This window comes from Sminthopsis crassicaudata, chromosome 4 (assembly GCF_048593235.1).
Source record: "Sminthopsis crassicaudata isolate SCR6 chromosome 4, ASM4859323v1, whole genome shotgun sequence".
Taxonomy (NCBI): Eukaryota; Metazoa; Chordata; class Mammalia; order Dasyuromorphia; family Dasyuridae; genus Sminthopsis; species Sminthopsis crassicaudata.
Genome location: NC_133620.1, coordinates 12,280,462 through 12,294,923, shown reverse-complemented (window position 1 = coordinate 12,294,923; position 14,462 = coordinate 12,280,462). Strand labels below are relative to the sequence as shown.

The 14,462-nt window shown below is 43.3% G+C and overlaps 1 protein-coding gene across 2 annotated transcripts in view; it reads left to right on the top strand.

Moving 5' to 3' along the window:
• Positions 1-14,462, top strand: part of ROR1 (receptor tyrosine kinase like orphan receptor 1) — a 337,647-nt gene that overhangs the window by 225,262 nt on the left and 97,923 nt on the right. For both annotated transcript variants that reach the window (XM_074265748.1, XM_074265747.1), the window contains exon 3: positions 13,474-13,761. In XM_074265748.1, the coding sequence (XP_074121849.1) occupies positions 13,500-13,761 (262 nt within the window). In that variant the 5' untranslated portion in view covers positions 13,474-13,499. The remainder of the gene's footprint in view (positions 1-13,473; positions 13,762-14,462) is intronic.

Below are 14,462 nucleotides of genomic sequence, written 5' to 3'. Positions count from 1 at the left end.
CTTGTGTTCCAAATTCTCCTTTCTCCTCCCTTCCCAAGACAGCAAGCAATCTGACATAGGTTTAACACGGGCAGTAAAGTTCTATATTCTAAGGGCTCTCCAAGTGCTAACATTTTATGTTCTAAGGTCTCTTCCAAGCCTAATAGTCTATATTCCAAAGCTCCTTTTATATTCTAAAGTCTCTCTAAGGGCCAACATTCTAAGTTCTAAGGCCCATCTCCCCACTAAAATTCTATGTTCTAAGATCCCTCTGGACTCTAACATCCTATATTCTAAATTTTTCTCACATTCTAGATTCTGAGATTCTTTCTAGCTCTAATATTCTATGTTCTATGGCTCCTAACATTTTATGTTCTAAGCTCCAGCCCTTAATAGTCTAGGTTCTAAAGCTCTTGACATTTTATATTCTAAGGTCTTTCTAAGCTCTAACATTCAATGTTCTAAGGTTCCATCTAATTCTAATATTCTTCCAAGTTCTTAAATTCTCAGTTCTTAAATTCTATATTCTAAGGTCCCTCTGAGCTCTAACATGCTATATTCTAAAATCCTGTTGAATTCTAACACTGTATATGCTAAGATCCCTTCTAACTCTAATATTCTATGTTCTAAAGCTCCTAACCTTTTATATTCTAAGGTTCCTTTAAGCTCTAATATTCTGTGTTCTAAGGTCACATCCAGCTCTACCATTTTGGATTCTATATTCCCTTCCAACTCTAAGGTCCTTTCCAGCTCTAAGATTTTATGTAAAGCATCTAAACTCTACGTTCTAAGGGTGTCCAGTTCTAACACTGAGTTCTAAGGTCCCCTCCAACTTCAACGTTCTCTAAAGTCCCTCTAAGCTCTACCATTCTGTTTTAAGGTCCCATGTGTTCTAACATTCTATATTCTAAGGCCCATCTCAGTTCTAAGTTTCCTTCCAGCTCTGACATTTTGTGTTCTAAGTGGAATCCCACTTTTTATAGTAGAGTTCTAAGATTCCTTCTATACCCAGCATCCTGTGTTCTAAGCTCTCTTCCAGTTCAAACATTCTGTTGTAAGCTTCCTTCCAGATCCAACTACAGATGCCGCAGTGATGTCGTATTGTCAGATTTAAAGAAAGAGCTTTATAGCCCAAGTTGCACTTTCAGAAAGCAGGAGTGTCTGACTGAAGCCGTCTGTCCCTCTGATGAATAATCTATTCTGGCAAGTTGCTTTACTGTGGGGAAAAGACTTTTGTGAAAGAAAAGCAAAGTGGGCTCATCAAAGGGAATTTTTATCTGGTCCCAATCCTGAGACAGATGAGCTTTTCACTGCATACTCTGTGAGTGTGGGGGGTGATGGGAACCTGGCTTTACCTGAGCTATATTTGGGTGAATGGTGTGGATCATTGAGCACAGATGTGAGTAGAAGCTCCAAAGTTTGGTCCCAGGCAGTCAGCTGGCTTCTTGATTGATAGATGGTTGAGTTTGGGCCGATAGAATGGACCCATGAGATGGAACCAGAGAAATGCAGCAAGTGAGGCCCCCAAATTGTCTGGGAGGGGATGGGAGCCTCGTGTTCTTTTCTGGGGCTGGGAAGGACCTACTCTAGCGTGCTTCTATTGCTTAGGGCGGTTCTGGTGTCTAACTGTTGAGGAAATGTATCTGACTGACTAGACTTCCAGAGAGTGTATTGAAAGTGTTGTCTCAAGCCACAGGTGCTCCACAAATGGCGTTGTCAACAACAGCGTCACTGTCACTATAAGCCGGAGCAAGGTTTTTGTTAAATACCTGGCCATGGGGCATTTCTGCGTGTGCAGATTCCCTTTTCCCTCATCGATGAATTTAATCCCTTTGGCCTGTGAGCTCATTTGGGGATGCAACCCCTCCACACCTTATCCCGTATGACTCCCATCCTGCTTTTCTACAGATTTTCCGTAAAGAGATCTTCAGAAACCCTTCTCTAGGCTCTCACCCAAAGCCCTGCCGCCAAAAGCCAGCTGCCCCGGATCCATCCCACGGGGGAGCTAATGTTCTAGCAGGCTGACTCCGTCAGCAAGGAATGAATCCTTCACACATTCCATGAAGTGGGATGACCTGTCCGGAGTCATGAATGGAATAAAGAATATGATAAGATCAGAGTTAGAAAAACTTGACTTCCGATCATACCTCAGATACCTACTAGCTGCGTGACTTTGGGAAAACTAATGTTCTGTTTCCCCATTTGTAAAATGAAAGGGTTAAAGTCTATGATCCAATGATTCAGATCTTGATTCTTTTGAACCCTAATTGGGTAAGATTAGACAATTGCCCATCCCCTCTCCCTCAATTCCAATTAAGTGATTCCATACAAAGTGTAGTTGTTATTCAGTCATTATTTCAGTCCTGTTCAATTCTTCATGGCCCCATTTGGGGTTTTCTTGGCAAAGATAATGCTGTGGTGTGGTCATTTCCTTCTCCAGCTCATTTTACACATGAGGAAACTGAGGCAAACAGGGCGAAGCGACTTGCCCAGGGTCTCACAGCTAAGAATTGTCTAAGGCCAGAGTTGAGCTCATAAAGATGAGTCTTCTTGATTCCAAACCCAGTGCTTTATCCATTGTGCCACCTAGTTGCCCTTCATTTACTCCAACAAAGATTAATTTATTACCTACAAGAGAAACAGTGTGGTGAAATGGATAACAAGCTGATCACAGAATCAGGAAGATCTGGATTCAAATCCTGATTTTAATGTATACTAGTGATATGATTAAGAATATTTCATTTAACTTCTTGGTGTCCAGGGAACTCTGTTAAAACTATTATAAGTTCCTCATTGATATATAACAACAAAATTATGTCATAATCAACTATGATAAACCCAGCTTTATAATAACATACTCCAAGATAATTCCAATAAGGTTGGGATGGAAAGTGCCATCTGCATCCAGAGAGAGAATTATGGAGACAGAATGGGACTCAAAGTACACAATTTTCACTTTTCTGGGGGCGGGTTTGCTTTTTTTTTTTTCCTCATGGTTTTCCCCTTTGGTTTAGATTTTTCTTTCATAACATGACTAATCTGGGAATAGATTTTAAGGTATCACACATGTATGACCTATATCAGATTGCCATCTTGGGGAAGAGGCAGGGAAGGAAGGAAAGGAGAAAAAAAATGTTTGGAACTTAAAAATCTTATTACTACAAATCTCGCAGATTGGCTAAGATGACAGGAAAAGACAATGATAAATGTTGGAGGGGATGTGGGAAAACTGGGACACTAATACATCATTGGTGGAGTGATAAACTGATCCAACCATTCTGGAGAGCAATTTGGAACGATGCACAAAAGGCTTTTAAACTGTGCTATGAATGTTGGGAACTATCTTTGCATGTAATTGGAAAAATGAAATACTATTGAAATTTTAAAAAGAAATAAAAAATGAGAACAAACAAACAAACAAAAACTACCAGTTCCTGGAGCACGGGTCCATCAGTATTAATATAAGGAGTCGTCTTTCCTGCTAGAACATGGACAGGGACTATTTTTGCTTGCTTTTGTATCTTTATTGCTTAGCACAGTGCCTCGCAAATAGGAAGCAATTAATAAATGCATACTGACTATTCCCTGGCCCCTTAGGACATACTATAAACTCCGTGCTTTTTGGTTTTTTAAAAGCTCTCTTTATTGTTTTCATTGATATTGTTACTCTCGTTTCTGGCATGGCATTTCATCGATCAGCATGCGTTAGGCCTTTGCTGTATATATTCTGGCTTGCTTGACTTTGAATCTTGGGGGGAAAAAGGCACAAGAAGTAGGTTTTCGTACATTGTCTTCCCCAAGGCTTGGAGTGTTTTTCTTTCTCCAGAAGAGACAATTCCTAATTTTTAAGGAATCTGAGTCCCGGTTATGATTGGACCCTCCAACCTCAAGGAGCATTCTGGGTGAAGGAGTCAGGGTGTCCCTTTCCAAGGACTGGGCCGTGGGTCTTGGTTTCCTCCTCCATTAAATGGGGGGACTGGAATGGCTGTGCTCTAAGGCCCTACTGGCTTTCAGATTCTGTATCTAAGCGTAAGCGGTGGGGATTTTCAACCCAGTTAACGTAATCCCAGAAGGCCTAGACAGCCCAACTGACTCAATCAATCCAAAGTGTAACCTAGATGAAACAAATCCCTGATCACTTTCAGAGGAATTAAGGGCTTTGATCACTGGGTAAAGACAAATTAGACTACCCAGGAAATGTCTTGTGATTGACTGAAATAATCAGACACACTCCCGGACCTATTTGTAGAGCCGGTTGGAGTCATGTATTCTAGCAACAGGCAGCTTAATAGTATAGGAGTATAGGCCAAGGCCCTGACGGGGAAGCACGTTATGAAAGAGAGCCTTTTTGTCTTTTCTCTGGGCTCCCCAGGAAATTACAAGTTTGAGCGCTGAATCTATCAGAAGTCCTAGCAGCAACTGGAAGCAATAGCAATGCCTTCTGCAGTGGGAGTGCTTGACAGCGAAGGAAATTCTTGCCGACAGACAGAGAAAGGAGTTCCCCGAGAACGGTGATAGCCGAAGGGCATGAGATGCTTTTTGGCATGGAAAAGTACCAGCTATGGGCTCTAGAAAGGCCCCAGTCATCAGAGCCTAGTCCAGAGTTACACTCCATGGGGACTCTGGGAAGGAAAAAAGAGACTCCCTGGGTTAGAACTTGAGACATATACACATACACATGTCTTAAATTTTCTCTCCCCGAGGACCTTGCCTGTTCAGGCAAGTAGTGTGCCTACAATTTGGGGGGAATGTTTTAGACCAATTATACTTACTGTACCACCAGAGTAAATACCTTTTCTAAAAACAAATTGATGTAACTGGCTGATAATAAAAAGGAAATACCCAGGTGGGGGCTTCTGAGCAACAGTAGAAACCCATTAGAGCTATCTCTAGAATCCTGATGGGAAAAAAAGTCAACTGCCCTCTGGGAACCCCCATGTATAAAACTGAGTATCCAGTGACACCGTACAAAATTCCTCATAGTTCGAAGATTCTATGTTCCTTCTAGTTCCAAAGTCTTTTCTAATACTTTGTTTTAGGTTCTACATTCTAACTTGTTTGGGATAGATCCCTCCCAACTCTAACATTCTAATACAACATCCCTCTTATCACTAATAATTTATGTTCCAAGATCCTTCCCAGTTCTGATCTTCTAAGGATTAAGGTTTTTTTCTCTCCCTAACATTTTATCTTCCAAGGGCCCATTCTCACATTATAAATTCCAACATTCTTTCCAGGTTTAACATTTTTATGTTCTATGTTCTAACAGCCCCTGTGCTATTATTCTACGTCCTGGGGTCCCTTCCAGCTCTAACACTTTATGGAGTTTAAGATTTCTTAAAATGCTGCAATAAAAAGCTCTTGGCAATTATTTTTAAAATTAAATCTTGTAGAATACAAATTTCAGAAATTCACTGGAATTGAAGAGCGTGCAGCTCCTTCGGATTCACCAGAATTTACTTTCTGGGAAAAAAACAAAAACAAAATTCTGTTAATCTTTCATTCTCTTCATTCTCCCAACCCCTTTCTCCATTCTGGCCAGAGAATCTAGCCAGAAAGGTGAACAGAACCAATCTGGGGTTTCAATATGGACTTTACAGAAAGGGAGATGACGTCACCAAACCGTGTGGTCTCAGGAGAGATAAACCCTCCTTGGCCAAGATGAGAAGCTTTTATTTTGGAAGCCACCCAGGGTTTCACTTAACATCATGAAATCCTGGAGGATTTATGATGATTGGGTCAGTCAACTGCTTAACGGAGTGAAAATACCCAGAAGGGTATTTTCCTTTGAAGGGAGAGGATGCTATATTTTCTTCTTATTATCTTCTGCTTTTTCTTCTTCTTTCTTTTTCTTCCTCCTTCTTCTTTCTTCTTTTTCTTCTTTTTGTTCTTTTTTCTTTTCTTTTTCTCATCCTCTTCTTTTCTTCTTTTTTCTTCTCTTCTTCCTCTCCTCTTTCTTCTTCTTCTTCTTCTTCTTCTTCTTCTTCTTCTTCTTCTTCTTCTTCTTCTTCTTCTTCTTCTTCTTCTTCTTTTTCTTCTTCTTCTTCTTCTTTTCTTTTTTTTCTTCTCTTCTTCCTCTCCTCCTCCTCCTCCTCCTCCTCCTTCTTCTTCTTCTTCTCTTCTTTTTTCTTCTCTTCTTCCTCTCCTCTTCCTCCTCCTCCTCCTTCTTCTTCTTCTTTTTCTTCTTCTTCTTCTTCTTTTCTTCTTTTTTCTTCTCTTCTTCCTCTCCTCCTCCTCCTCCTCCTCCTCCTTCTTCTTCTTCTTCCTCTTTTTCCTTCTTCTCTTCCTCCTCATGATCACCCAACCTAGTTCCAAAGCATGACTCTTCCCATTCCCCAGTGCAGAATCAGCCACAGTCTTCACTCTTAAGGACATGTAATTTTTAAACATGACATGGCGTCCGTCTCCTGTTCGTGCTATTGCAATCCCAGAGATGACTGATGATGTGTTCAGTTTGTTTTGGCAGTGGGCCAGGAGCAGAAATGCATTGCAGGCTAGGCTTTCCAGATACTATCTCCAGTCATTTAAAAGTTCATTATAGGGCACCCCCTCTGCTTGCTTCAGCGTTAAGGGTCTGTCAGCATTTCTCTGAGACTTTATAACTCAGCCATAAAAAATAATAATAAAAATTAAAATCATGGGCCATTTTTTTTTGCTGGGATAAAGCATTGGACATGGCGTTCTAAGCCTGGAGAACGTGATTTTGAATATGGAGTAGCTTGGGAAAGAGCATGGACTGGGATGAGAAAGCTGGTTTCAAGTATGTTTTTAAAGATCTTCATGGTGTTGGCTGTTTTGTCTTTCTCTTGGCTATTCCTCAGTCACAATAATGAATCTCCCACCTCCACGCCTTTGCTCTGGCTCCCCATGCCCGCAATGCTCACTCTTTTCATCTCTGACTCTTCCACATCCCTGCATCTCTTAACCCTCCAGCCAAAGGCCCCCTTCTGTGGGCCATTCCCAATCTCTCCAGCTGCCGCCTTCCCCGGTAAGGCTTCCTTCTCCTCATTCTGTATGTGGCTGTTTGGGAACATGTCTTCCCTATAGCATGAAGACTCCTTGAGGGAAGGGCCCTACTCTGCCTAAGAGCGTGTCTGACATACAGCAAGCCTTTAATAAATACTACATGAGGAAAGGTTATTTCACTTGGAGGTCTTCATCGGGTATTAGCAGACTGAGAGGCCGCTGGCCCAGAAGGGAGCTGGGAAGCCCGAGGGCCAGTCCTGCTTTGTGACCCTTTAGCTCTCCGTGTCCCACTTGTCTCTCCAAGATGACAGGAGGTGCTGACCTGCTTTTGTGGAGGGACTTTCTTCACCCAGGAGTTCCTTGTCCTGACTGATGAAGTCGCTGACCTGGTCTTTAGCCCATGTGGTTTTTCTGTGACTTATCTAGATACCCATTGGTTTTTCCAATAGAATTCTCAACTACCAGTTCAGTTATGGCTGCCTGTCCTGCAGGACTCTTCTCCATTTATTACAGGGACTCCACCCAATGTGGGACGGCCCTTCTCAATTTATGCCACGTATAGCCCTCCAAAGGCGAAATGGGTAGGTTGGGGTGACTTTTACGGCCACTCACCCTAGATCACTGATTTGGTGCTGGGAGAAACTTCAGAGATGCTCTTGACGAGGAAATGCCGGTGTTGGAGAGAGTTCTCATCGGGATCCTGGCAGCCTGCCAGCCTCCGAGAGCCTGTCCACTATCAGGACCCATCTTCGTGGAATTGGGCTCAGCGTCTACACTGGAGTCTGCCGAGGACCCGGGAGCCAGTGGTCAGTCAGGTGGCTTCCACCCACTCCCGCAGGCGCGGCACCGGAGCCTGTGGGTCAGAGCGCGCCCTGCATGGTGCCGAAGTCCCGCGCCGTTAGCCTGATTTTTATTGAACGCAGCTCGTGGCCCTGGCTCAAGAATGTGCAAGCTGACTTAGGTTACACTCAGCATTGACTTCATTAAGATAAAACTATTTCCTGAGATAGGGAGTCCCAAGTATTTACAGTGAAGGGGCAAAAAGCGACTTCAGGTTGATGGTGTGAACAGAATGTTCTCTCCGAGTCAATTGGGATGACCTACGGACATCTGGCGGGGCTCATTTCTGCCTAGCTAAGCATTTTATTACATGGTGGGGGCCGCCCCCCTCTCTTAACGGGATCCATCACGTTGGGAGGCCAAGGGTTTGGCGGGGGCCTCCTCGGATCCCTAGGCTGAGGCTCCGAGTTCTAATTGTGGCTGGCAGCTCACCAGCTCGGCGGGGTCGGGCAGAGGGAGGCAGAAGGGAAGGTGTTAACCTTTCCTTCCTTCATATTTCACTCCCCATGCTTGTCAAAAGAGGGATCATCATTGGCTCCCCCACCTCCCGGGAGAGCAGAAGGGAGAGCTCTTTGGAAATTAAGTCATGAATGTTGGGAAGAATTGGTACATGAGAACGCCAGCAAAACGCACTGTAATCCACACGATGTCTCCTGAGGTACATGGCCATAAATTCACATGGTTCCTCAGGCATTCGCCGGGCAAATTTCCCCTCCTAAATTACAGCCCCCACATTGAAGCAGAAATTCCAGATGTGATCCACCAGGGACAAAAGATAACGGGCTGCCGCTGACCCGCTGGCTTCAGGAATCGCAGTGGACGGGAAGCTCTGTATGGGTTAGAATGAGAGCAGCGCACGGTCCTTAGCACTTTGTGACTTGCAAAAGACTTTTTCGTGAGAATTCATTTGATCGTTGTGACAGTGCTGGGAGGGAGATGCTGTTTATTATCTCCATTTTGTAGGTGGGGAAACTGATGCTAAGAAGAGCAAGTAAATGACTTGGCTAAAGAGTGTCTGAGGCTGGATTAGAGCCCCAGACTTTCATGTTATCTGCCATCCCAACAAACTGCCTTGGCTTCTAATGTTAACAATATTAAAAATGTTAGATAGTGACCTGAATGAGTGAGTGGGGAAAGAAATGGCAGAGAAAGGAAGGAAGGAAGGAAGGAAGGAAGGAAGGAAGGAAGGAAGGAAGGAAGGAAGGAAGGAAGGAAAGAAGGAAGGAAGGAAGGAAGGAAGGAGGGAAAGAGGGAAGGAAGGAAGGAAGAAGGGAAGGAGGGAAGGAAGGAAGGAAGAAGGGAAGGAGGGAGGGCGGGAGGGAGAGAGGGAGAAAGAGAGGGAAAAAGAAAGAGAGGGGAAAAGAAAGAGAGGGAGAAAGAAAGAAAGAAAGAAAGAGAGAGAGAGAGAGAGAGAGAGAGAGAGAGAAAGAAAGAAAGAAAGAAAGAAAGAAAGAAAGAAAGAAAGAAAGAAAGAAAGAAAGAAAGAAAGAAAGAAAGAAAGAAAGAAAAGGGGAGGAAGAAAAAAAGAAAGAAAAGGGGAGGAAGAAAAAAAGAAAGGAAGAGAGAAAGATAGAGGGAGGGAGGGAGGAAGAGTGAGCCAGATTGGGTTGTTTTGAGTGGCAAGCATAGACTCTGGGGTCTCATGGGGTGATGGGATGGAGTATGCGATCAGCAATATTTTGGTGGTCAGAAATGCTTCACATGGCCCGCTATTTGAGCCAGCCCTGTGACTGCATTGCTTTAGGGACTCTCAGTCAGGAAACTCCCTGCAGTAATCCAGATTTGACTGCTGCTTGTTGTCTGAGAGTTGAGTACAGCCCTGAGAGATTAGGGGGAATAGTCCAGTCAGTGTGTGCCAGAGGTGGGGCTTGAACCCAGGTTTTTCTGCATCCAAGGCCACTTCTGTATCCGCTAGGCTGGGCTCCCATGGAATAGCATGTCTAGGGGAACTGGGTTCATGAATACGTGGGCTCTCTGTCCATTTCCAGAGCCCTATGCCGATCTCATTGTTCTATGCCTGTGAAACCTGGACAGTCAGTAGCCCCAGGCCAGAGACTGAACTGCTTCCACCTGAATTGTCTTAGGGAGATTCTGAAGCTCCCCTGGCAGCATCAGACCCTGAGGCCCTTTCTAGCCCTAATCTTCCAGCTTCTGAGCTTCCAACTCTACTGCAGAGAGCATAACTTCCTTGGGCTGGCCACGTTGTTCCCATGCCCAATGTGCGCAGGCCAAAAAAAATATTTTATGGAGAACTCACACAAGGCGAGCACTCACGAGGTGGTCAGAAAAAGCGATGTGAGGACACTCTCAAGGTCTCCCCTAAGAACTTTAGAATCGGTTGTATGACTTGGGAGGCACTGGGCTCCCAGCATGGCGTGCCCTTCTCAGAGAAGGAGCTGAGCTCCATGAGCAAAGGAGAATGGAATTAGCCCAGAAGAAATGTGAGATGAGCAAAGTTAGAGAGACCCCTCCCAAAAAATGTTCACTGCTTGTGTCCAACCTGTGGCAGAGCATTCCAGGCTCCTATTGGTCTGATCAGCCACCATCGGACACACTGTGACTCGACTGTGACACAGAGACGTTTCTTTGGTCCTCTTCGAAAACAAAGCACAAGAACCAATTTGATGAAGCTCTGGGCATTCCACTAGCATTGATTAATTGCTTAGAAGACACTGAGCCTGATAATCGGAAGAAAAAAAGATGAGGTTCTGAGCCTCAGTTTACTTATTTGTAAAACCAAGGAGTTGATCTGCGTGGCTTCTGAATGGCCTTCCAGCTCTGGAACCAAGAGCTCCATAAAGAACCAAAAGCCATAGGGCTGTAGACTCAGAGACTGAGATGTAGGGGGGGACCTCAGAGGTCACCAAAGCTGGAGCTTATCTTACAGATAAGGAAACCAAGACTGGGAAAGGTCACGAAGTCCCTAAGAAAATAGGAAGAAGAAAATGGACTTTCTCTGCTTAGTCCCAGAGGGTCAAATCAAGAGGATGTGGGAGAGTCACTGGGATGCTGTTAAAGAGCACAGGGGATAGAGTGGTGGACCTCGAGTTGGGAAGACCTGAGCTTAAATGTGACCTTAGTTGCTGTTTGATATTGGGGAAGTCACTTCATCCCTATCTGCCTCAGTTTCTTCATTTGTAAAATGAGCACCTGCTCTCAAGTTTGGGAAAATGAAATGAGATAATAATTGCCAGGTACGTAGCACAGAACCTGGTATATAAAATGTGTTAATATGGCACCGCCTTCATATGCTACAGTTTGTTTAGACATTCCCTAATTGAGGATCATTTTGTACTGAAATCTAAAGCAAGACAGTTAATGTAAATATTACTTTATTATTATTATTATTATTATTATTATTATTATTATTATTATTATTATTATTATTATATTATTATTACTACTACCTTGGACAAGTCCCGTATCTCAATTTCCTCACCTGTTACATGACAATTACAAAAGCATCCAGCCCCACAAGGTTATGATGAAGATCAAATGAGATCCCATTTCTTTCAAGCATTCTTTGAATCCACGTAAGAAAACATTTCCCAACAATTCGTTTTTCTTCCAGTGGCCCTGACCATGGAATGAGCTCCCTGTCCCTGGAGCTGCTCTCAAGGATGTCAGAATAGATTCTTTTGGGATCTGGCTTCATTCTGGCCTTAGCTCCCAGTTCTCTCCAAACCTTCTGGACCCTTAATTTGTATTTTAAAACAAAGGGGAATCCCTGGTGCAAAGGACTCTGCCCAGCTCCACCCACCCAGAGTCTGATCTAGGGCTTGTCATGCCCACCCATGGAGTAGCACCGCTCCAAAAGGAATGGGACCATTCTTCCTTATCTGATGAAAAGTCAAAACCAAATCCTCCTCCTTCTAGCAGGACATTTTCCCCTCCCCCTTGGATCTTGCCTTTTCCAGGAAGCACAAAGATTGGATTTAAATTTCATTTGTTTTTTTTTTCCCCTATAAACCTTGTGCCTCCCAGCAGCTACTTCATGCATTTCTTCTGCCATGCCTTTGTGACCTTCACATGGTCTTGGGTTTACACAGGCATTTTATAGTCTCCCGAAGCCATTCGTGGTTACCCTCCACCAAGCCTTTGAACCCTGAAATTGGACTTTCCTCATCTATAAAATGCCTGGGTCATCTCCAAGGTCAGGGACTTGTAAAAACGATAGGACTTAGAGTGTACTCCACCTTGGTGCTGGCTCGGTGGAGACAAGGACAGTCCCAGGGCAGATAAGGCACAAACACCACTGACCACATCCTACCTGCCAGAACACCCAGTGAAGGATCAGAGGGAAAATGGCACGTGGGTCTCCGAATCCTCTCTGTAGCTCCCAGCCCTTAAGCTACTTTATCTTAGAGAAGCCAATTTGACATGGAATAAAGAGCTATAAAATAACTGTATGGATATGTACACATATATTGTATTTAATATATACTTTAACAAATTTAACACGTATTGCTCTACCTGCCATCTTGGGGAGAGGGTGGGGGCTAGGAGGGGGAAAATAGGAACAAAAGGTTTTGCAAGGGTCAGTGATGAAAAATTACCCATGCATATATCTGGTAAATAAAAAGCTATTAAAAAAAAAATAAAAGAGCTGTGTCTTTGCAGGGAAAGGCTCTGGGTTCAAATTCTGTTTCTGACACTTTTTTCCAGATTCTTATTCCTATAGCTTAAATGCAAAATGAGGGGCTGGATGGGATGGCCTCTAAGGTCCACTTTACCTCTAAATCTATAAATTTAAGAATCTTCTTGCTATTATCTGTGTACCCCTGGAACAAAGCGGATGCTTATTATAAGCTCATGGTTTGATTGAGACACTCCCTGAGTTTGGGCTCATGATGAGATGGCCCCAAACCAAGAGAGGTCCTTGTTGTTGTGCTTTACTTTGTCATGAAATGTTTCCTAGTGATTGCTAAGAAATTATTGGGAATATTAAGATCATTACAGATGTATCCAGAACTTTGGGTCTTAGAGTTTCCAGGTACATTGAGAAGTTCAGCTACTACCCCAAAGTCACATGGCTATTTGGGAGAGGTAGGAACCAAGCCCAGGTTCCAACTCCACAAGTGCCCTTCCATTCCTGGTGCCATCTTGGCTCATAGAAGGGACTCAGAGAGGTTGAGCCATATAGCTCTGAGACTGGTGAACAGAAAGATTAAATGCCAAAAATTCAGGAAGGAATGGAGGGAGAAAGGGAGGAAGAAAAAGAGAGTCCTTATATTTATTTAGTATTATTAATTTAATGAATTAATTATTGTTAAATTTATTCAAATTGATTTTTTCCTTGTTGCTCACTATATCTTCTTAACCTGGAAGCTTTGAAATTTGACTATGCTATTCCTCTAAATTTTCCTTCTTGTGGTGAATGATGGATTTTTACAATTTCTACTTTACCGCTTGTTCTGGAACTTCAGGGCAATTTTCATTCATAATTTCTTACAATATTACATTGATTCTTTTTTTAAATTTGTAATAGTAATTTTCAGGAAGTACACTGAAGCTTGTTGAGCAGAGCAGTGCCATTCTTGCAGAATTATTACTCCCAAGTGCCCACTGAAAATGTTGGAAGAATTTCTTCACAGATGGCCTTGGGCTTTTGGTCCTCTTATTTCCCAAGATACTCGCTAATGTGCCCTTCTTTCCGCTTTCTTTTGTCTCTCCATATTATCTTTACAGATTCCTTCTTGACACTGGATGAGCCCATGAACAACATCACCACATCTCTGGGCCAGACGGCTGACTTGTATTGCAAAGTCTCCGGAAACCCTCCTCCCACCATCCGCTGGTTTAAAAATGATGCCCCCGTGGTCCAAGAGCCCCGCAGGATTTCCTTTCGAGCTACCAACTATGGTTCTCGGTTGCGGATACGGAACCTGGATACCACAGACACTGGTTACTTCCAATGTGTTGCAAACAATGGCAAGAAAGTTGTGTCTACCACTGGAGTGCTCTTTGTCAAGTTTGGTAAGATGCCATCTTTTGCACTGCTTTTTTAATATCCAACTGCAGTTAATCAATAGGAATGTATTACGTACTGATCACAGATACCCTTTCTTTTCCCCCTTTCTTTTGCACCTCTGAATCCTCCTGAGATCTCTTGGGGCTTACTGGCTAGTCTTTCTTAAGGACCAAAACTAATCTTCATTCTCAGTAGCCATTGAGAAGTCCTAGGCCAAGAGCTATTTGGTCACTGTGTGGGTCCTAGTTGACTCAGATTGAATCTAAAGAGGGATCCTTTCTGTTTGGACCCCAAACCCTGAGGGTCTTCCCCTCCTCAATTTGTTTATTTAGATTTTTTTTGAACGAGGTGAGAGAGGAGATTTTTTTGCTTCAATTGCTCCTTAGCCTTCATCACTGAGTTGGTCAAACTGTGTCCCATTGCATCCAGGGCCATCTCCAGTCATTCTGATCTATATCTGGCCACTGGCCACTGAGCAGATGGCTCAGAGGGGAAAGTGAGGCAGGTAATCTTGCACAGCCCTTCCTCACTTCAATCTAATTCACTTGCACATTACATACATCATCTCCCTGATGTCATTGTGCTCTGAGAATGAAGGATAAACAACAATTTCCATATTAGTCATGTTGTGAAAGAAAAACCAAGAAAAACAAAGTAAAAAACAAAACAAAACAGTATGTTTTGATCTGCATCCGGATTCCATCAA